Source organism: Bufo bufo, chromosome 4 (genome assembly GCF_905171765.1).
Source record: "Bufo bufo chromosome 4, aBufBuf1.1, whole genome shotgun sequence".
Taxonomy (NCBI): domain Eukaryota; kingdom Metazoa; phylum Chordata; class Amphibia; order Anura; family Bufonidae; genus Bufo; species Bufo bufo.
This window is the reverse complement of record NC_053392.1, coordinates 448,792,722-448,817,046: the sequence shown is the minus strand read 5'-3', so window position 1 is coordinate 448,817,046 and position 24,325 is coordinate 448,792,722. Positions and strand designations below refer to the sequence as shown.

Genomic DNA, 24,325 nt, shown 5'->3' with positions numbered 1-24,325 from the left:
GCAGCCATGTCCTTCATGGAGCGCATGGCAGCTACTACTCCAGTGGCATCCACCACTCCATCTCCTCTCAGTGACTCTCACAGAGGGCGTTTGATGACTCCTCGGATGACTCCGCTTCTCCCCCCCGCCTTGAGGCATGCCCGGTTGACTCTCCCCCTCTCATGGAGCGCAAATCCGATGGGGAATTGTCCGGATCGGACGAAGTCACGGAGCGGGAACCCCTGCCTAAGCTTTCCACCATGGTATCCGAATTGGTGGCAGCTGTCCGTGACACTTTTAATATACAAGGGGATTCTCCTCCCTCCACTAGTCGGGAGTTCTCCCTTTTTCCACCCAAAAAGCAGGAGTCCGCTGTGTTCCCTGTTCATGAGGAATTCACTGCGGTCATATCAAAAGCTTGGGATCGACCTAATCAAAAATTTTCGGCCACCAAGCGCATGGATACGCTTTACCCTTTTCCAGCTGACACAGTGGAAAAGTGGACTTCTTCCCCTAAGGTAGATCCTCCGGTGGCCAGGTTAGCCAAGAACACGGCCCTTCCCGTCCTAGACGGTTCCTCTCTGCAGGATGCGGTGGACAGACGTCTGGATTCACTTTCCAAGTCCATCTTCTCCCTGGCGGGCGCTTCCCTGCGACCGGCCTTTGCGTCGGCTTGGGTCGCCAGAGCCCTTACGACGTGGTTACAGCGCCACCACCAGGATCTGTCAGAGCAGGACATTTCTGCAGATACTCTGGATTTTATCATCCAGATGTCTCAAGCTTCTAAATATCTCTGTGAGGCTTCAATGGACATCGGCTCCCTCTTTGCCCTTATTTCGGCCCTCTCGGTCATTCAGCGCAGGGAGGTCTGGTTGAAAGTGTGGGATGCTGATGCCTCATCCAAGCGTTCCCTCGCTAACCTTCCCTTTGAAGGGTCCAGGCTCTTTGGGGCTCAACTAGATGAATTCATCTCTGCCGCAACTGGGGGCAAGAGCACTGATTTACCTCAGCCCAGGACCAAGCGTCCCTTTCGGTCTCGGCCTTCAGGTTTCCGGGGCCAGTCCTTTCGTCGCTTCTCCACTGCCAGGACGCCGGCGTCCTCGTCAGCAGGGGGATCCCAGGACTCCCGCAAAAAAACCTTTCTTCAAGCCCCAGCCCTCTTGGCGAGCTCGGGCGCAGTCAGCCCATCCTCCTGCTCACAAGCAACCCGCCGCGTGAAGGGGTGCCCCCACCCCTCGTGGTGGGGGGCCGTCTGCTCTCCTTTCAACAGGTTTGGAGGGCTCACGTTCAGGACGCCTGGGCTCTGGAAATTGTGACGTCCGATTACAAGTTGGAGTTTGCGTCCAGCCCGCCGGAACGTTTTTTCCCTTCTCGCGTCCCGGGGGATCCGGCCAGGGCCTCGGACCTCTTTTTTGCGGTCTCCTCTCTTCTGGACCGTGGTGTCATTTCCCCCGTTCTCCCGGAAGAGCAAGGGACAGGTTTCTACTCAAACCTGTTCGTTGTTCCAAAGAAGGAGGGGTCGGTGCGTCCGATCCTGGATCTGAAACTTCTCAACAAGTTTCTACGGGTGCGGAAGTTTCGCATGGAGTCCCTTCGCTCCGTTATTGCTTCTCTGCTTCCAGGAGAATTTCTCGCGTCTGTGGACATTCGAGACGCCTACTTACACGTCCCTATTGCAGAGTCCCACCATCGCTTTCTGCGCTTTGCCATAGGGGGGGGCGTCATTACCAGTTCGTCGCCCTACCTTTTGGGTTGGCGACCGCCCCTCGAGTTTTTACAAAGATTCTGGCGCCTCTCATGGCGCTTCTTCGCACCAGGGGCATCTCTTTGTTAAGACGACATCTTAATAAAAGCTCCGTCTCTGCCACAGGCCGAGGACAGCGTCCGAATCACTGTTCAATCCCTGGAACGGTTCGGGTGGCTGATCAATCTCCCCAAGTCCTCTCTGCACCCCTCCCGGAGACTCTCGTTCCTGGGGATGATCTTGGACACCTCGATTTCTCGGGTGTTTCTTCCGGATTCCAAGTCTTCCCAGATTCGACTGGCAGTGGTGCTCCTTCTACGCTCTCCACGTCCCACCATTCGGGAGTGCATGCGGGTTCTGGGCCTTATGGTCTCCTCTTTCGAGGCGATCCCGTACGCCCAATTTCACACTCGTCCGCTTCAACAGATGATCCTTGCCCTCTGGAACAAGACCTCTCGGGGTCTAGACTCTCCTGTTCGCCTGTCCCGGCAAGTTCGAGCGTCTCTCCCTTGGTGGCAGTCTTCCCTGAACCTATCGTCAGGAAAGTCCTTCCTTCCGTTCTCCTGGACGATAGTCACCACCGACGCCAGCCTCATCGGTTGGGGAGGGGTTCTCCGGAACCTCACGGTTCAGGGTGTCTGGTCGACGGAGGAATCCCGTCTACCGATAAATGTTTTGGAATTAAGGGCGATTTTCCACTCCCTCTCCCACTGGACTCCTCTCCTTGCAACTCGCCCGGTGCGTGTTCAGTCGGACAATGCCACGGCTGTGGCTTATGTCAATCATCAGGGCGGGACCCGCAGTCGGGCAGTAATGCGGGAAGTAGCGAGGATCCTCTTATGGGCGGAGTCTCATGTTCCAGTATTGTCGGCAGTGTACATCCCGGGAGTTGACAATTGGACGGCGGATTTTCTGAGTCGCACCAAGGTGGATCCGGGAGAGTGGTCTCTCCATCCGGAGGTGTTCGAGGACATCTGCCACCGATGGGGCTGTCCGGACGTAGATTTGATGGCTTCCCGGCTCAACCACAAGGTGCCGGTATATCTAGCCCGCGCTCGAGATCCGCGGGCGGGCGGGGTGGACGCGCTGGTATCCCCATGGCAGCGGTTCAGCCTCCTTTTACGTATTCCCTCCAATTCCTCTGTTGCCGAAGGTGCTGCGCAAGATCGAGGCGGAGGGGATACCAACCATTCTCATCGCCCCAGATTGGCCTCGCCGCGCCTGGTTCTCCAGCGTCGCTCGTATGTTGGCGGACGTTCCGTGGCCTCTTCCCGACAGAGAGGATCTCCTGTCTCAGGGGCCGCTCTTCCACCATCTTTGTGATTCCTGAAGGGTCTCGTAAGGGTCTGGCGGCTTCCAAGGTCACCGTGGCGCGGTGGATCCGTTCCGCTATTGCTGCGGCCTATCGCGCTCGTGGCCAGGTTCCCCCGTCGCGGATTACCGCTCACTCCACAAGGGCAGTGGGAGCTTCCTGGGCTAGACGCAATCGCGCATCCGCCTCCCAGTTGTGTAAGGCGGCCACTTGGTCGTCCTTACATACTTTCACAAAGTTTTATCAGTTGCACTCGCTGGCCTCGGCTGATGCTGTCCTTGGGCGCAGGGTATTGCAGGCTGTGGTTCCTGTTTGACTGCTGGACGTTTGCTCCTGGCGGTGTTGGATTGTTTCTTTTTTCCCACCCCATGGACTGCTTTTGGACGTTCCATGGTCTGTGTCCCCCAATGGAATGAACGAGAAAAGGAGATTTTTGTGAAACTCACCTGTAAAATCTTTTTCTCGTCTTTTCCATTGGGGGACATAGCACCCGCCCCTTTTTTGGTTTACGCCTTATGGTGTGCTGTGTGATGGTTTCCATTGTGTGTTTATTTCCGTTCTCCTTCTCCTACTGCTTTTGCAACGACTGAAGTTCTCCTGGAGGTGCCTGGGGGTATAGCCCGAGGAGGAGGAGCTTCTTTTTTTTAATAGTGTGTCCCTCCTAGTAATATCCTAAGCTATACCCATGGTCTGTGTCCCCCAATGGAAAAGACGAGAAAAAGATTTTACAGGTGAGTTTCACAAAAATCTCCTTTTACATGCAGCACTCACCTCCACTGTATTAGGGACAAGGAATCGCTACTGCAATCGCTTGTCTCCTAACAGATTTTGTTTCGGTGCACCAGATCGCTGTTTATACAGTACGATCTGCTGTCCCGAAACTATGATTTTGGTGTCCCCATCAACTAGTATTTTGGTGATCGGCAGCACCTTTACGAGGTCCAATTATCAGGAATAAACATTGTATGAACGTTCCTTCCCGATAAACTGACTTTTAAAGTAGTTACTTATTGAGTATTTCTATCTACCTAATCACTTACTGTTCAAATAAATAGATTGGTTTGCAATTATTGTCACATTCAAACTGCTTTGATTGGTTTATATTGTTGCTATCTTCTGTAATATAACTACTCTGGACTTCTATAAAAACGTTCCTCTGTCCCTTGTAGAACTCCAATGATTGCTGGAGGGTTGTTTGTGATGGACAAATCCTACTTTGAAGAATTGGGGAAATATGATATGATGATGGACGTTTGGGGTGGGGAAAATTTAGGTATGTATACATGACTTCCCATAGCAGTTGTTTTTATTTTCTGTGTAATATATTATGGATTAGCATAAATATATATAAATAATATACAAATATTTTTATTCTTGGATTGACGTTTACAAGCTACAGCAACTTTATAGTTACATATGTATTGAGAACAGGAACTTCCGGTCTCTTTATGCTAGCAAGGTAAAAGGATCAACTCAATATTTGAATTCGCTGCATGTTTCTACTTTATCAGAATAACTGCACTACGAAATGTAGGGATTCCCATAATTAAATCATGTTCGAAAAGTATTTTTGTGCATTGCCATAATTCATTACTGTAGGATCCCTTTAAGTCAAAGTATAGACTTTCAACAGGAAAGGCAGTTGAATGTGCTCCTCCATATGTTCTTTTTTTTTAAAAATGTTGTGTTCTTGAAGTATGGATTTGTGTTTTCTGCCAGAGTTGCAGATAATTTTTTACACATTTTGAGGCATTTTCATATTTTTGACATGGCTACAAAAAGGAAAACTTGTGCATTATTTTTGAAAAATAGTCCTATATCTTCATAACATCCCTCTAATTTATGACACTTGTCACCCTGAAGAGTTTACATCCAGTATATGTACAGAATCTCTACATGTTGGTCCAGGTACACATATGCCTGATCAGTTCTTTTCCGGTATTGAGCACCTAGGACGGAACTCTATGCCGGAAAAGAAAAACGCCACTGTGAAAGTACCCTTATCCAGCCAAACAGGACCCTGCTGTGCTGTGTACTGACAGTGGGAAAAGAACCCCTAAACTCGTCGACATAAGTCCTTTTTGGAGGATTCTCTGCTGATATGAGCTAATTTGTTGACTGCAGAAATTGCTTTATTTCCGCAAGTACACCTCGTCAACTATCAGGAAACTGTTAGGCCTCATTCACACGTCAGTGATTTCCATCAGTGATTTTGAGCCAAAACCAGGTGCGGCTCTAAACACAGAACAGGTGCAGATCTTTCCCTTATACCTTATGTCTGTGGAGGCTCCAATCCTGGTTTTGGCTCACAATCACTGACCGAAACACTGCCGTGTGAATGTCATTTTTATGCGACGATACCTTTTATAAAGGAATCGGTGTTCCCAAGTTTGTCTCCTGCTGTCTTGGGCTCAGAGCTTGTCAGTAGTTTGGTCTTACCATTATAAGGCTGAGGCTACACACAGACACTTTGGAGTGAAATGTTTCCAGTTTTAACTATCTAGCTACAGTTGTTGTCTATATAGGAACACATTGGGGGAGATTTATTTTTATTCAGACCGATGTTCTGTAATTTGTCTTAATTTGCCTGTGTTAGCAAAGGATGCGACAAATTTAATAAGCGGCATAAGCCTCTTAATAAATTTGTTACATATCCCGCTGTCCATCCCCCAGAAATGAAGTCTACTCTAGCCAGCAGCTGGCATTTTCCTAGAAGTTGGTGGGGCAAAGGCAGGAGCTCTGTGTCCTTTATATTTACTTTCCCTTTATGATCTGGTTTTGGCTGCAAAATCTGCACCAGAAAACCTGAACATAAACACCCAGCCTAAAATGGTTGGTGTACCTATGAACATCACATGTAATTATGTTCAATGTTAGATAAAAGACCAGACTCTTAACCCATGAACTAAAATTGTTACTGTTCTGTAGGGAAAACAAATGTGGCTTTCTCTAATTTGAGGGTTCCCCAGGGTCACCACTTTTTTCTTCTGAACCGAGTACATTAATAAGGGCTAAAGTTACATGGCAGATTTCTCTCAGTGTATGTTTTATTAAAACCTCAAAAATTTCTATGTTAGCAAGGCTAATTGAGATTTATTTGAATTCATCTGTTTTTCATCTCAATCTTAGAGATTTCATTCCGTGTGTGGCAGTGTGGTGGAAGTCTGGAAATAATCCCCTGCAGTAGGGTAGGCCATGTGTTTCGTAAGCAACATCCATACACATTTCCTGGTGGAAGTGGAACTGTGTTTGCCAGGTAAAAATACCAGTCAATAATTAAAAGTGTTGGTCTATGAACAACATGTATCACCTATCCACAGGATAAATGTATGAATACTGCATGTCCAACCATTGGGTTCCACACCCTGTATGAGAATGGAGCAGTAGTGTGCATACATAACATGCTGGGACTACCAAAGGTAGCCGAGCACTGTCTCATAGGCTGTGAACATAGGGGGGTATTTATCAAACCAGTGTAAAGTAGAACTGGCTCAGTTGCCCATATCAACCAATCAGATTCCACCTTTCATTTTTCACAGCTCCTTTGGAAATTGAAAGGTGGAATCTTATTGGTTGGTATGGGCAACTAAGCCAGTTCTACTTTTACACCAGTTTGATAAATCTTCCCCCTAGTGCTTGCCATGCAGGCACACTACCACTAGGCGACCCCTGTTAGCGTGATCAGTTGTGTTCCCAGCAGTTGGAACCCCAATAATCTTGTATCTTTTGGATAGGTGATATATTTTATTCATGGGCATACCCCTTTAATTTCAGAAACTCTTGTAGAAATCGGTAAAAGCAGCGATTCCTCCCATATTATTTCATACACTGCCACATGAGATGAAGGATGATGCAAAAATCTTCTATATCTTTCTGAGGTGATAAGCCAATTGCACCCTCCTGCTGTAAGACAACTGGCTGCAGAAGCACCTCTACTATATTAGACTGGCTAAGGCTTCTTTCACAATAGCGTTTTTGCTGGATCCGTCATGGATCAGCCAAAACGCTTCTGCTACTATACAACCGTCTGCATCTGTTGTGAACGGATCTGATTGTATTATCTTTAACATAGCAAGGACGGATCCGTCATGAACTCCATTGAAAGTACATGACGGATCTCAATACCGGAAAATAAAAACGCTAGTGTGAAAGTAGCCTAAGACCCACTGCCTCATCCATCTGCCAGCTAAGTATTGAAGAGATCGTTCAAATTGTAAAATGTCTTTTTTTTTTTACACTCCTAAACAGTGAAATTGCAAGGCTAAGAAGGAAAATTCTTGGAATTATGGAAATTGCAGGATCGTTAAACTTTTTAATGATATGTAAATAATAAAACAAAATTGGCAACAAAAAATTCAAAACCGGACGCTCCCCATTATAGTAAATGGGGCCGGGCGGCCTTCCGGTAGCACACGTGTGCTTACTGTGGTACGGATCTGGCAGGCTGGCAGAAAACATAAACGCCAGTGTGAAAGTAGCCTTAGACACCTTGGCGTGCTATTATTAATGGTTGAGGACTGTTCTGCCACGTTGTATGCACTTGGGAACGCAAATCGGCAATATTCACTGCTAGCAGCTCGCTTTGCAATTGCAGTCCATTGTCATCCCAGATGTGTTTAATGGGAGACAAGTCCCGAGAAGCTGCAGGACATGGTAGCATGTTTCGGCCACACAGGCTGTTCACAGTAGCACAAGCAACATGTCGCCTGGTGGTGTCCTGCTGAAAAAACAGCTCCTGGGACACTTTGGGACCGGAGGTGCAGCTATATCACCACCACCAAATCAGTGTAAGGCAGAGCTGTTAGTGTACCTGAAATGAAGACTAGCTGGATCTGGCTACTATACAGTCGTGGCCAAAAGTTTTGAGAATTAGATAAATATTGGAAATTGGAAAAGTTGCTGCTTAAATTTTTATAATAGCAATTTGCATATACTCCAGAATGTTATGAAGAGTGATCAGATGAATTGCATAGTCCTTCTTTGCCATGAAAATTAACTTAAACCCAAAAAAAACTTTCCACTGCATTTCATTGCTGTCATTAAAGGACCTGCTGAGATCATTTCAGTAATCGTCTTGTTAATTCAGGTGAGAATGTTGACGAGCACAAGGCTAAAGATCATTATGTCAGGCTGATTTGGGTTAAAATGGCAGACTTGACATGTTAAAAGGAGGGTGATGCTTGAAATCATTGTTCTTCCATTGTTAACCATGGTGACCTGCAAAGAAACGCGTGCAGCCATCATTGCGTTGCATAAAAATGGCAAGGATATTGTGGCTACTAAGATTGCACCTCAATCAACAATTTATAGGATCATGAAGAACTTCAAGGAAAGAGGTTCAATTCTTGTTAAGAAGGCTTCAGGGCGTCCAAGAAAGTCCAGCAAGCGCCAGGATCGTCTCCTAAAGAGGATTCAGCTGCGGGATCGGAGTCCCACCAGTGCAGAGCTTGCTCAGGAATGGCAGCAGGCAGGTGTGAGCGCATCTGCACGTACAGTGAGGCGAAGACTTTTGGAAGATGGCCTGGTGTTAAGAAGGCCAGCAAAGAAGCCACTTCTCTCCAAAAAAAACATCAGGGACAGATTGATCTTCTGCAGAAAGTATGGTGAATGGACTGCTGAGGACTGGGGCAAAGTCATATTCTCCGATGAAGCCTCTTTCCGATTGTTTGGGAGATCTGGAAAAAGGCTTGTCCGGAGAAGAAAAGGTGAGCGCTACCATCAGTCCTGTGTCATGCCAACAGTAAAGCATCCTGAGACCATTCATGTGTGGGGTTGCTTCTCATCCAAGGGAGTGGGCTCACTCACAATTTTGCCCAAAAACACAGCCATGAATAAAGAATGGTACCAAAACACCCTCCAACAGCAACTTCTTCCAAAGATCCAACAACAGTTTGGTGAAGAACAATGCATTTTCCAGCACGATGGAGCACCGTGCCATAAGGCAAAAGTGATAACTAAGTGGCTCGGGGACCAAAACGTTGACATTTTGGGTCCATGGCCTGGAAACTCCCCAGATCTTAATCCCATTGAGAACTTGTGGTCAATCCTCAAGAGGCGGGTGGACAAATAAAAACCCACTAATTCTGACAAACTCCAAGAAGTGATTATGAAAGAATGGGTTGCTATCAGTCAGGAATTGGCCCAGAAGTTGATTGAGAGCATGCCCAGTCGAATTGCAGAGGTACTGAAAAAGAAGGGCCAACACTGCAAATACTGACTCTTTGCATAAATGTCATGTAATTGTCGATAAAAGCCTTTGAAACGTATGAAGTGCGTGTAATTATATTTCACTACATAACAGAAACAGCTGAAATAAAGATCTGAAAGCAGTTTAGCAGCAAACTTTGTGAAAACCAATATTTGTGTCATTCTCAAAACTTTTGGCCACGACTGTACATTATGCCACCCCACACCATAATCCTGGGAGTAAGACCAGTGTGACTTTGCCTTTTGAAGACCTCTTCATGGTGCTGCCCATGTTTTTTCCAGACCAATATCCTACTATGATTGTGTCTGAGACAAAAGGGGGACTCCTCACTGAAGAGAATAGATCTCCATTATCGTGTTGCTGTCCACCATAATAGCCTTTGAGACCGGTGGTGTGAGGTCATTAGAACACCTGTAGCTCATAGATCATTGTCCTGAAAATTCCTTCTGATAGTTTGTGTAGACACTGTATAAAATCCTAGGCATGGGATATGAAATCCAATTATACTTAGAGTACCGAGTGGATCACTACACGCTATTCTTTAAATCAGGTGATCGGTGTGCCTCTTTTTGTCATTCCAGTTCATCATTGTTCTCCCAACCACCGGGACACAAAACATATAACAGGGCTGGCATCTCAGGCTAGACCCGCAGCGATCTGCCAGAGTGATAAACCCAGGTCTCTGTCCCTCTCAGTGTGGATTGATTTTTGAGGTGTCATGTGACAAAAAGTTTGCCTTCATTCTGGCCTTTATGCCTCATATCACAGATTGGAGCTAGAAAATCCTATCATTTGCAGATCTTGGTGACACCTGCTATTTCCTTGCATAACTTTACGCATGTCCTTCTTGGTGTTGTAATTTCATTGTTGAGGAGTGTATTAAGAGTCATGTACATGTTCGGCGAAAGTTTGAGGGGAGCTTATGGAGTTGACTGAGGAACAGAATTTGCTCCGTAAACAGCGAGTTATTACTGTACTATATAGATGGCAGTGTTCAGACATCGAATCCCACCTCTCAGTCCTAGTCATTAGCATCTGAGTGGTTAGGCAGAGTACATCTTGGTACTCCCATTACACCTTGTGATAGAGTGTAATAGGATAACTGTAAAATAGTAAATTACAATAGAGAAGCATATAGCAGTACAAGCAATCACAATTTCATGTCGGATTGCTACTGCAGATTTTCTGCAGAACTTCTGCAGCAATTTTGCTACATGTGTGGTCACACATTGAAAATGAAGGTGAATGCCAGTGACAAAAAAATTATATTGTACTTTGCTCTGGTGCTACTGCTCTGTGATAACCAAAATGTCGATATGTAGCATTTATAATGATTAAAATCATATATTTTTGCATAGCTATGTTTACCATGTATGTTGTCTTGCTTGCGGCCATTGCAAAATACAGTATTATTTTACTTATATGTTATATTAAACTTGTAAGTATTGGGGCACAACTACTGGGAGAACTTGACATGCTCGCTCAGTTCTTAATGTAACTTCCAGAAGCAGAACTGTACTTTTTACTAAAGGTTATGGAACCTTGAAGGGAGTCTATCAGCAGGAAATTAACTATGAGGTTCATTTACAAAGCGTCCTACACTTGTTTTAGTTGTAAAAAAAAAAAATTGTCGCAAACCCCTTTTTGTGATTTTTTTATTTTATTTATTTTTTTAAAACTCCCACGAAACAATATTTTGCTGCACAGGGTGTTTTTGCACCATGTTTGCCACTTGGGAGTTAAGAGGTCGCGGCGGGGGGGCTGAGACATGGATCTCATCAAATTTTAAAAGTATTTTTTCTCCAGAATAAAGAAAGAAATTGCTAAGTGAAAGGTGTCATTACATTCAGCTCATTTTGCCTGCTTTAACAGTGAATTCCCTGGTGACAGTCTCCCTTTATTGAATATACGGTCTAATATTACTTGGCAGTAGGATGTGATATGTTATGTATATGCAAGGATTTATTTTCCCCCAGTTGTCTCGACAACAGCACATTTGACAGATTCTTCACCCTGAAGGGACAGGTAAAACAGTATGTGAAAGATCAGAGTTACAAACCCGACAGCTTGCCTCTATTGTAAATATTAAGAGACTACAGCTCAGTGATGGGACTCCCATAGGAAAGGTCAAGAAGTGTTGATCTGAGGCTTTTGAGCAGTCATCATGAAGTTGCTTCATTGACTGACGGATATAATCCCAGCCGGAGCAAATCATTACCTGGCGTTAGCCTTGCATGTTTGTTAAAGGAATTTTTTTTTCCTTGAGAAGTTGTAATCTCTCTTCCCCTGAATAACGAGATTTTTGTGAACTAATTTGTAAAATCTTTCTCGCTTAGTTCATTGGGGGACACAGGGCCGTGGTTATAGCTGCTTGCTGCCACTAGGAGGCGACACTAGGCTAAAAAGTGTTAGCTCCTCCTCTGCCGGCTTTACCCCCTCCAGCCTGGAGAGAGCATATCCGTTTGTGCTCGAGCAGTAGGAGTAGGAGAAAAAACATATATAAAGCAATCAGACCACAAGTAATGTCAGAAGGGCCGAACCAAACTGAGGACCCCACTGGCAAACAAACCGCCCGCACCTGCAGTTATAATGAAACACAATGGGTGGGAGCTGTGTCCCCCAATGAACTAAGCGAGAAAGAGATTTTACAGGTGAGTTCACAAAAATCTTGTTTTCTCGCTCGCATCATTGGGTACACAGGATCGTGGGACGTTCCAAATCAGTCCATGGGGCGAAAAAAAACAAAAAACACCCCCTTGGAACTGCCTCGCGGAAGTTGAAGACACTGCTGCCTGCAAGACTTTGCGACCCAGCGCAGCGTCTGCCTATGCCAAAGTATGCACCTGGTAGAACTTGATAAACTTGTGCAAGGATGACCACGTCGCTGCCGTGCACAGCTGAGAAGCTGAAGCTTGGTGGAAGCGAGCCCAAGACGCGCCCACCGCCCTGGTTAAGTGGGCCGTGATACCGAGGGGCGGTGCCTTGCCCCGGGAGCGGTATGTCTTGGCAATTGCCAACAGATTCACCTGGCAATCGTCACCTTGGAGGCCGGCAAACCTTGGCGAGGACCTTCCGGAATGATGAACAGAGAGTCTGTACGGCGGAATGTTCTCGAGATAGATAAGTAGATCCTTAAAGCTCTAACCACCTCCAGCTGGTGGAGAGCCCGCTCCTTAGGATGCAAAGGAAAGGGGCAGAACGACGGAAGAACGATGTCTTCTTTGACATGGAAGGCCAAGACTACCTTCAGCTGAAAAGAAGGTATGGGGCGGAGTACTGCCTTGTCTTGGTGCAGAATAAGGAAGGGCTCCTTAGAGGACAGTGCTGCCAACTCCGAGACACACCTAATGGAAGTGATAGCTACCAGGAAGGCCACCTTTCAGGAGAGAATACGGAGGGGAACTGTGTCTAAAGGCTCAAATGCAGCCGACTAGAGGGAACCCAGCACCAGGTTCAAGTCTCAAGAAGGCAAGGGAGGACGATAAGGAGGGACGGTGTGGGCCATCCCTTGCAGGAATGTCTTAACCGGAGCCTGTAGAGCCAGAGGGCGCTGGAAAAAAATTTAAAGCGCTGATACCTGCCCCTTAAAGGAACTTAGGGTAAGGCCCAAATCCAGCCCCGATTGCAGAAAGGAAAGGAGGACTGGGAGAGAGAAGCGTAGAGGGGGGAGGCTACGTTCCTCACAGAAACGCAAAAAAGACTTCAGGTCCTGTAATAAATCCTGGACAACACCGGCTTCCTGGCCTTAATCATGGTGCGGATGACCCTGTAAGAGAAACCTCGTTGCTTCAGAATGGCGGTTTCAACAGCCACGCCGTCAAACGTAGCGACTCTAAATACTGGTGGAAGACAGGACCCTGAGAAAGAAGATCGGGCCTGAGCGGAAGACGCCAAGGAGTGTCTCCTAGGAGACGAACGACGTCTGTGTACCAAGCACAACAAGGCCAATCTGGAGCCACGAGGATCGTCTGGATGCCCTCCATCTTGATCCTGCGTAAGACACAGGGGCAGGAGAGGGAGAGGCAGAAACATATACACTAGTGAGAACCCGTCTCATGCTGCCACCAGTGCATCTACCGAGTGTGCCCTTGGATCTCTTCGATAGAAGAAGACGCGGAGCTTGTGATTGAGTCTGGAAGCCATCAGGTTCACCTCTGGTTGACCCCATCGGAGACAGATCGCTTGAAACACCTGCGGGTGTAGAGACCATTCCCCCGGGTCCACCGTTGTCCGACTGAGGAAATCCACCATCCAGTTTTCCACTCCCGGAATGTAGACCGCTGGCACATCGGTCTTCTCCCACCGCAGGATCTTGGCTGACTCCGCCATCGCTACTTGACTGCGAGTTCCTCCCTGATGGTTGATATAGGCCACAGCCGTGGCGTTGTCTGACTGTACCCTGATCGGCCGGCCCTGGAGGAGAGGGGTCCAATTTAGAAGGGATAGGTGAATGGCCCGGAGCTCCAGTATGTTTATGGGTAGCTTGGACTCTGACTGAGACCATACACCTTGGATGGTCCTGGGCGGGAAGACTCCGCCCCAACCTTGGAGACTTGCGTCGGTGGTGATGACCGTCCATGAGATCCCCGACTCCAGGGTTGGGGTTGAAAGTCACCACCTGAGTGCCGTCCGCACCTTTGGGGGTAGGACAATGTGACGGTCCAGGGAATCCGGCGACCTGTCCCAAGACAAGATTGTCCGCTGAAGTGAACGGGTGTGAATTTGCGCAAACGTAATCGCTTCAAAAGAAGCGACCATTGCCCCCAAGATTTTCATGCAGAACCGAATGGAAGGGTCCCTGCGCTGGAGGAGAAGACGGATTGACTGACAAAGGGCCAGCCACTTGTCCAGAAGGAGGCGCGCCACCGCCGTGTCGAGGATCATACCTAAAAAAGTGATCCGTCTGGCAGGACGCAATGAAGACTTTTTTCGAAGTTCACCAACCACCGGAACCGCGCCATGGTATCCAGAGTGATACGCAGGCTGTACTCGTTCTGTCCAAAGGTCGCCGCTTTGACTAGGATGTCATCCAAATATGGAATCAGGGTGATGCCCCTGGTTCGAAGAAGCGCCATGAGAAGAGCGAGTACCTTTGTAAAAACTTGCGGCGCCAGGCCAAAGGGAAGGGCGACGAACTGGTAGTGATGGAGCCCCACTGCGAAGCGGAGGAAATGCTGATGCACTGGGGCAATGGGGACGTGTAAGTACGCGTCCTGAATATCTATGGATGACAGAAATTCGCCTCAGTCCAGTGAAGCAATCACGGAGCGAAGGGATTCCATGCTGAAGTGCTGAATCCGGAGGAACCCGTTCAACAACTTGAGGTCCAGAACCGGGCGAACTGATCCTTCTTTCTCGGGGACGACAAATAGATTTGAATAAAACCCCGAGAATTGCTCCGTCCAAGGGACCGAGGATATCGCCCCCGTGCAAGGAGAGATTGAATTACCTGGAAAAAAGTGACTGCTCGATCCGGATCCCTGGCTGGTTGGAGGGAAAGAAACGTTGCGGAGGTGGGGACGCAAACTCGATTTTGGAACCCGAAGTTACGATTTCGAGTGCCCACACATCTGAGATGTGGGCCTGCCACACTTCCTGAAAAAGGAGTAGGCGACCCCCACCCCACCTGCGAGGGTGGGGGGCGCATCCTTATGCGGAGGACTGCATGCCGGACGCGGGACGGGCAGGCTGTGCGTTTGGGCGCCAGGCTGGTTGAGGTCTGAAGAATGGCTTCCTCCACTGGTCCTGCGTAGAGCATCTGGAAGGGGCTGCTGTTGCTGCCGGACGCGTGCCGGAGAAGCGACAAAAGGACTGAACCCGGGCACTTGTCTGCTTCGCGCGAAACATATGCCTGGACTTTCCTTGCGGAAGGTGGGTACTTTTACCCCCCCCGTAGCCTCGGAGATGATTTCATCAAGCCGGGTCCCGATCAAACTGGAGCCGGCAAACGGAAGACTAGTAAGGGAACGCTTTGACGAAGAGTCCGCTGCCCAAACCTTTAAGCCGGAGTTCGCGCGAGAGCTGATGAGCAGGTAACAAGTGCACCCGCATCCAAGGATGCCTCACAGAGGTACTTCCCCGCCTGTGAAATTTTCAGAACCAAGGACTGGAGCTCGGTGAGCATAATGTCTGCTGCCAAGTCCTGGTTTAACCAGAGTGCCCACTCCGAGACCGCTTTAACCACCCAAGCGGAGGCGAAAATGAGCCGAAGCGCTGAGCCACTTGCCGCAAAAATGGACTTCGCCCAAGACACCATGCGGCGATCCACCGGGTCCTGCAGGGCTGAGCCATCGGCTACCGGAATGCTGGTGTTTTTGGCGAGGCGTGCTACCGGAGGGTCCACCTTGGGAGGGGAGGACCACTTAGCCACCCAGTCCGCCGGAAAGGGCTACAGCAGATCAAGTCACTTTGGCGTGTTAAATCGACGATCTGGATGGTCCCACGCCTTGAAAATGGTGACAGAAATGTCATCATGTAAGGGGAAGGCATTAGGAGTTTGCCTGGCTCGGAGGAATGACACTCCCTGGTGACTCATGGAGGGGGAGTCGTCCTGCACCTGAAAGCTTTCCACCATGGAAGCAATCTTGGAAGATTGTTTTGGACCCAAATCAGAGTCAGAAACACCAATTTCCCCATTTGACAGAACTTTCCCTGGGAGGGAGGATGTGTCCGGGGGTGACCCATGGGGGGGGGGGGGGGGGGGGGGAGATGCTGAAGTGTCAGAGGAGGAATTACGTCCTGCTCTGAGCCGCTTGTGCGAAGGTCTGCCCTTAAGGCGATCTCCAGAGGATGGCACTGACTTCTCAGGTGGAAATTTATCACCCAAACGACCCATGAGAGCAAGGGTAAATTGGGATATCTTAGAGAGGTCCTCCATTGCCCGGGATAAGGCACGAACCCAGTCTGGTTCCACCTGGTCAGGGCAGGCATGCGGCTGTGTGGGCTGGGGGAGCAGAACCTGCATGGGCTCACAGCATATGGAGCAGACAGAGTACAGCTGGCCATGAGGAAACTTAATTTTGCATTTCACACATGCATAATAAGTGGTAGCTGTTGGAATGCGGGGGTCACCAGTGGGTTCGGACATGGCTGCCCACTGATTTACTCGAAGCTGGAGGGAGAAGAAACAGTCCTACCAGTATGCAGGGGACCCAGGCCCTGTGGTCCCTAAAGACGCGTGCTTCTGGCTGAAGTCCGAGTCCACTAGTGTGGCTGTGGTCCTCTGAATCCTCCGAGCTGCGGCTGGAAACTTGGCCCCGCCCCCTTGTGTCACAGTGGGATGCGCCAAATGCGGCGCACGGCCGACCGGGAGTCACTTCCGGTCGGCCGGAGAACGGATCGATCCTGAAGCGGAGATCAGAGGCGCCCGATTGTTTATACCGGCCGCGGGAGCCCACCCCGCAGGTCGGGAATAAATAATCGCGGTCCGGAGCCCGAAAAACCGGGAAGCCCAAAGGGAAGCCAGGACTAACATACCCACGAAACCAGCCGGAGGAAAGTGATAGCCACCTAATATGACCAATGCCCTATCCCCGAAATAAAGAGAGAGACTTAAACCCATAACATGCTAATGTTAAAAGTCACCTCACACACACAAGGTAGCCGGGAGGGGTGGGGGAATGCTCACCTCATCTTGACTACTCACCCAATCTTCATCCTTTTCTCTTCACCCCTCCTTAGACTACCAGCAGGGTGACCTCTTCAGCAGCTGGCACCCGAAGTGGCCGGAGACTGGAATGGCGGGGGGTCTCGCCGGATCCAGGTGACCCTTTGGCTGGCGTGAAGCAGGGGAGCTGGGCTGCCCCGGTCCTCTTTTGCTTCTTGGGGATGTTAAGCGGTGAGGGAATCCGACACCGGCCAAGCTCCTTGGGTAGACAGAGGGGCTAGGCGCCTCTGTTTCCCATACGGGAAAGGGAAAGAGATAAAACAAAAACAGAAAAAATAACAAAAGGATGCCGCCCTGCAAGCAGGGAGGTCTGCCTCCTACAACACTAAGCTAAAAACTGATATGCTCTCTCCAGGCTGGAGGGGGTATAGCCGGCAGAGGAGGAGCTAACACTTCTTAGCCTAGTGTCGCCTCCTAGTGGGAGCAAGCAGCTATACCCCCACGGTCCTGTGTCCCCCAATGATACGAGCGAGAAAATTTGTTTAGGAGCTCAGTATATGTTATTACAGTATAATGTTGGTCTCTGTGCTTGGTGATTATGGAAGACTCACGGTTACATTTTCAATTTTTTATTTTAATGGTTATAGAATTTGTCCCATTTGTTGTTTTTATGGTTTATTTTAAATTTCATTTTGACCACGAACTGTGGCATATTGCCCATTCTTCTGGCTTAGCTCGCTGCCTGACCCTCTGCTTCTGGCTCGGCCCGCTGCCTGACCCTCTGCTTCTGGCTCGGCCCGCTGCCTGACCCTCTGCTTCTGGCTCGGCCCGCTGCCTGACCCTCTGCTTCTGGCTCGGCCCGCTGCCTGACCCTCTGCTTCTGGCTCGGCTCGCTGCCTGCCCCTCTGCTTCTGGCTCGGCCCGCTGCCTGCCCCTCTGCTTCTGGCTCGGCCCGCTGCCTGACCCTCTGCTTCTGGCTCGGCCCGCTGCCTGACCCTCTGCTTCTGGCTCGGCCCGCTGCCTGACCCTCTGCTTCTGGCTCGGCCCGCTGCCTGACCCTCTGCTTCTGGCTCGGCCCGCTGCCTGACCCTCTGCTTCTGGCTCGGCCCGCTGCCTGACCCTCTGCTTCTGGCTCGGCCCGCTGCCTGACCCTCTGCTTCTGGCTCGGCCCGCTGCCTCTGAATTTGACTTGCCGATCTGGGGAAAGTTATTAGCATTAAAAGCACACTCTACCCTAGCTATGACCTCCTGGAATGAAAGTCAGCTACTGTAAAACAGAGATGCAGTGTGATGACATTGAAGTACTAGAGATTTGCTATCTCAGCCAGTCTACTCTTTGCATTAACTCTTTACGCCATATAGTTATGTTCCCTCCCCAGTATTAATCTTTATTATAGGTGTGCTGTCATGGAGACAACTGGAGAAATGAACAATTACATTTATCAGTAATTGGTATTCTTGGAAGTCCCTATCTTCTACATTTGGAGGTGGATGGTGGGCATGGGCTTTTTAACTTCTCTGAGTATATTTTTTTTCTATCCCTTTAAGGCAGAGCATTTCTCAGATGTGCTGTTGTGAAGATTTTCAAGAAAATTTATTATCAAGCATTGTAGTTCCTCCCCATTATAGATTTCCCTATCCATCCACATAAGCTGAAATTTGTTTAGTCTTTTTAAAGTGCTAATATCAATGTTCTTCTGAAAAAGGAACACCAGACGAGCTGCTGAGGTGTGGATGGATGAATACAAGAATTTCTACTATGCTGCTGTACCATCAGCCAGAAATGTACCATTTGGAAAGTAAGTATTTGAAAATTGCATCAGTAATAGCTGTCTGCACTTGTGTGGCTTGTGATTAATTACTCTGCTTGCAGTATGTAAACTTTCACTTTGAGCTTGTGCTAATCTAGCAAGAATTGCCTAGATTATTATTATTAATTTAAAGTGCCCTTAAGGTAGAGTATTGTCTCCCCTTAAAGGAGGATTACAGTTAGATTGTTATCACCTGTCCACAGGATGGCTATTAGGTCGGTGGGGGGCCTACAGCTGGTACCCCCACCTATCATGAGAATGGGGCCCCGTGCCCCTTGCATCCCCTCTGAAATAAACGTACAGGCCAGTCGCACATTCGTGTGGCCACTACATTAATTTCTGTGGGAGTTCCAGAGATTGCAGAGTAAAGCGGTGTGACCCTCACCGATCTAATAGTGATCTGTGTATGGAGACCTATTGACAATGCTCCATGGAAGAATAATATGCAGAGCCACTTCCAAAAGGTGGCACTAGCGAGATGGTTCTCTTTTCCTGGATGATACCTCTTTGCATTTAAAGTGTCATGAAATCCAGGGTACTGTACACATCATAAGGGGTTTATATACATAATATAAAATTAAAAACATGTAAAGTAAAATTGAACTAACTTAGTGACAGGTTCAAAGGGCGAGAAGATCCTGCCCACGAGGAATTGCAATCTATGAAGGAAGGGAATGGAGACAGTAGGTGAAGGTAGACTCTTTCATATGCTAGTATATTGGAAGCAGGATAGGTCATCAGTATCTGATAGGTTGGGGTCTGACACCCGGAACCCCCGCCGATCAGCTGTTTGAGAAGGCACAGGCGCTTGCAGTAGCGCCACAGCGTTCTCTCAGCTTTCCTTAGGCCATGTGACGTTACATTCATTGGTCACATAGCCTAGTCACAGCTCAGTCAATTGGAAGGAGGTATTCTTGGTGAGCAGGGAGAAGGCCGCGATGCTCACAGGAGCGCCAGTACCTCCTCAAACAACTGATCAATGGGGCTCCCAGATGTCGGCCCCCCACCGATCAGATAAAGGAGAGGTCATCAGTATATAAGTCTCAGAAAACCCTTAATGTAGGCTTTCCTGAAGATGTGAGTTTTTAGTTTGCTTTTGAAAGCTTGGGTGGTTGAGGAGAGTCTGATGTGCTGTGGCAGCAAGTTCTAGGGTATGAGGGATGTACGGGAGAAATCTTGGAAATGATTGTGTGTGGAGCAGACGAGGAGAGCAAATACTGTAGAGTTCCTGGGAGAATTGGGGACATGGAAATTCCTTAAAGGGGTTATCCCATGACTACTGTAAAAAAAAAACTGACATTATATAATACTCGACAATCTATTTCTAACAAAGCTAGAACGAGCTCTGTACCTTACATGGATCCAGAGTTCTCCCCATTAATTGCTCTGCTAGATTTATATCAAGCTGGCAGCTCAAGGGGAGTGTCTTATGTGCTGCAGCTAAGGGGGCATGTGCATGCTCTCCCTATCACAGCTCAGGAGCCAGTTAAAGGATGAAACTGAGCATGTGCGGCCATCTCAGTGAGCAGGACAAAGAAATGAGATAAAAAAAACAGCAGGTGCCGCTATACAGATACTTTTTATTGAATAACTCAGTCGCTGTGGTCAATTTTTGATTACATGCAGTTACAAAAGTATTCAGATCCAAGTGCTAATTTGAAAACTGTAGAATATTTTTCGTGGGACAACACCTTTAAAGTATACATCCTGTTGCAAAAAAGTCTGTTGTTTTTTTTTTCAAAGGGGTATTACCATCTGGAACACAGGATATGCCATAAATGTTCACTTCTGGGACCTAATTCTTTTCCCAAGTACAGGGCCCCATCGCACCCGGCTGAGAATAGAGAGGTGGCCATGCATGTGCGGTAATCTCCATTCATGTTAGTAGCACTTACAAAACAAGTTGAGTCTCCATGGTCAGCTATTTTCAGAAGTACAGTTGAAGTGAATGGAGAGACCAAACATGCACAACCACCTTTCCGTTTCCGGCCAGGTGCAATGGGGTCCCTTGAGATAGGTGGAGGTCCTACGTCTGGTATCTACTCCTCTCAGATATTTGTGGCATATCCTATGGATATGCATTAAAAATCTTAGATGGGAAAGCCCCTTTAATAAAATTAGCTAAGTTTAGCCATCTGTCAGCTGAACACATTTTTGTTTTGGTCTATAGTATTCAAAGTCGTACAGAGCTGAAGAAAAAGCTGGGCTGTAAGCCTTTCAAGTGGTATTTGGAAAATGTTTATCCTGAGCTAAGGTAAGATCTTTAATGTGTGGTGTTTAATAAATGGATATTTTTAACTTTTAGAGCTGTTATTTGTTTTGCAGAATATGAGAACAGTAATATTAAGGTTTCTCCTAGCCTATATTATGGCGTAAGTGTGTTGGGGAGCAGTGACACCATCACGGCAATACTGGCGGTACTGCAGTGAAGGGCCCGGAGCTGCTTGTGGAACCGACATAAGCATCCTCATTATTCATTTCAGTGTAGTGCAAATTTATGAAGCTGTATGGCCATTGGGTCTCGATATAGGTTGGGGAGGGCCCCTTCACGGAACAGTGTTTTTTTCATAATAAGATTTTTTTTATCTACTTCTGTGCTTGTGTGTCCAAATAATGCTTCTCTGGAAAAGAGACATACAAGCGAGTGCATGAGGAAAGGAAAACAGAGTATCTCATACCAGGGACCCATCTCTTTTCTGGACAACTACCCTTTAATAGAACTGAGCAAAGAAAATATGGTTGGTTGCCTGAGAGGCCTTGGTTGGGGTACTTTATGGAGGACACACAGTATGCATGAGGAGTATTGTAAGCTAGTCAACACTCCTGGGTTTCTGGGAAAAATACATAAAATTAGCACATTCTATCTGCCAGCACCAGATAGGCTTAGAAAAACTAATATGAACATCTTTCCCAGAAACCCAGAGAAGCATTGCCCAGCCTACAGTACTCCAGACACATACTACGCTTACTAGGTGCTCTCCGTAATGAGAGAGATTATCCCCAGACAATGCAAATATATATTGTCCAGATACCCAGAACTGCATACTAGGTTTGTTCGCTCTCATTTGACACGCATTCTGTTTGGGTAGAATCGATTCGCTCATATTTAATATCTAATATATTATATACCAACATTCATGTATACTGCTTGGAGAACACCTTGGTCTTGTTGCTTACTTAGTAGTTTTGTAGACTCAGAGACCTTTCAGAAAAGGTCTATTCATACACACATCATGTAACATTTTGCAAACAGGAGCCCTTATTTAAGTAATTGTCACATTGTAAGTTTATTAGTAGGACCAGGCTTTATTTTGAGGTTTCATAGCAAAGGAGTTGAATACATGTTCTCTAACAAATGGTCAGAATTCTAACCTACAAACTCCAGTGTCTGAAGCGGTTGATCTTCTCACTGAGCTTCTGAAAATGTTGGATAGCAGCTCCGTTCCTAAACCTATTGTTAGATCCATTGATGTGATTTTCCTGGAATTTCAATTGTCAAATTAGCTCTACCCTTGGACTTTCTATATAAAACAGGCTTGTGCTTTCACCCCAAAATCTAGCTTGTTTCTCCTCTGCTGCTACTTTGTACGCAAACTGTTGTTACATATCTGTATGCTAAACTTGGATTGCTACATGACAACTCCTCTGCCTCACACTACAAACAGCTGCCGCTTATCTGTGTACCACACATGGACTATTACTTGAATATGCTTGCTTCAGTAAATCTCATCCTTCCAGATTTTCTCAGTCATTGGACTCTCCAAACCCACTTTCATACTCTGACCATGCCATATGTTCAATATTCATTTAGATATGTTTTATATGTGTTGTAAAAGGGGATATTAATTATTGATATTTTGGGTAATATCAATAATTAATATTCATAAATAGGCGTGAGTCGTCTAGTGAAGACTCCGCCTATTTATACTATAAAAGGAGCTAACTCTATTGCCTCACACTACACTGAACTACTTGCGTTTTGTTACTGCTACTATGGCGGCGACTATTAAAGGGGTTCTGCACTTTGTTTTAACTGATGATCTATCCTCTGGATAGATCATCAGCTTCTGATCGGCGGGGGTCCGACACCCGGGACCCCCATCGATCAGCTGTTTGAGACGGCACCGGCGCTCCAGCAGCGCCGTGGCCTTCTCACTGTTTACCGCCGGCCCAGTGACGTCACGACTAGTATCAACTAGCGTGGGCGGGGCTAAGCTCCATTCAAGTGAACAGAGCTTAGCCCCGTCCACGCTAGTTGATACTACTCGTGACGTCAGTGGGCCGGCGGTAAACCGTGAGAAGGCCGCGGCGAAACTAGAGCGCTGCTGCCTTCTCAAACAGCTGATCGGCGGGGGTCCCGGGTGTCGGACCCCCGCCTATCAGATGCTGATGATCTATCCAGAGGATAGATCATCAGTTAAAACAAAGTGCAGAACCCCTTTAAAGACTATTATACGCTGTATTATGAACAATAAAAGGAATTTATTAACACAACATCAAGTTTACATTCTACTAATATGCTATATACACTCACCTAAAGAATTATTAGGAACACCTGTTCGATTTCTCATTAATGCAATGATCTAGTCAACCAATCACATGGCAGTTGCTTCAATGTATTTAGGGGGGTGGTCCTGGTCAAGACAATCTCCTGAACTCCAAACTGAATGTCAGAATGGGAAAGAAAGGTGATTTAAGCAATTTTGAGCGTGGCATGGTTGTTGGTGCCAGACGGGCCGGTCTGAGTATTTCACAATCTGCTCAGTTACTGGGATTTTCACGCACAACCATTTCTAGGGTTTACAAAGAATGGTGTGAAAAGGGAAAAACATCCAGTATGCGGCAGTCCTGTGGGCGAAAATGCCTTGTGGATGCTAGAGGTCAGAGGAGAATGGGCCGACTGATTCAAGCTGATAGAAGAGCAACGTTGACTGAACTAACCACTCGTTACAACCGAGGTATGCAGAAAAGCATTTGTGAAGCCACAACACGCACAACCTTGAGGCGGATGGGCTACAACAGCAGAAGACCCCACCGGGTACCACTCATCTCCACTACAAATAGGAAAAAGAGGCTACAATTTGCACGAGCTCACCAAAATTGGACTGTTGAAGACTGGAAAAATGTTGCCTGGTCTGATGAGTCTCGATTTCTGTTGAGACATTCAAATGGTAGAGTCCGAATTTGGCATAAACAGAATGAGAACATGTATCCATCATGCCTTGTTACCACTGTGCAGGCTGGTGGTGGTGGTGTAATGGTGTGGGGGATGTTTTCTGGGCACACTTTAGGCCCCTTAGTGCCAATTGGGCATCGTTTAAATGCCACGGGCTACCTGAGCATTGTTTCTGACCATGTCCATCCCTTCATGACCACCATGTACCCATTCAAATGGTAGAGTCCGAATTTGGCGTAAACAGAATGAGAACATGTATCCATCCTCTGATGGCTACTTCCAGCAGGATAATGCACCATGTCACAAAGCTCGAATCATTTCAAATTGGTTTCTTGAACATGACAATGAGTTCACTGTACTAAAATGGCCCCCACAGTCACCAGATCTCAACCCAATAGAGCATCTTTGGGATGTGGTGGAACGGGAGCTTCGTGCCCTGGATGTGCATCCCTCAAATCTCCATCAACTGCAAGATGCTATCCTATCAAT

General features: G+C 47.5%; 1 protein-coding gene across 2 annotated transcripts in view; it reads left to right on the top strand.

The window, feature by feature from the left end:
* Positions 1–24,325, top strand: part of GALNT2 (polypeptide N-acetylgalactosaminyltransferase 2) — a 121,835-nt gene that overhangs the window by 89,970 nt on the left and 7,540 nt on the right. For both annotated transcript variants that reach the window (XM_040429407.1, XM_040429406.1), the window contains 4 exons: positions 4,205–4,308; positions 6,165–6,291; positions 18,556–18,648; positions 20,831–20,914. In XM_040429407.1, the coding sequence (XP_040285341.1) occupies positions 4,205–4,308; positions 6,165–6,291; positions 18,556–18,648; positions 20,831–20,914 (408 nt within the window). The remainder of the gene's footprint in view (positions 1–4,204; positions 4,309–6,164; positions 6,292–18,555; positions 18,649–20,830; positions 20,915–24,325) is intronic.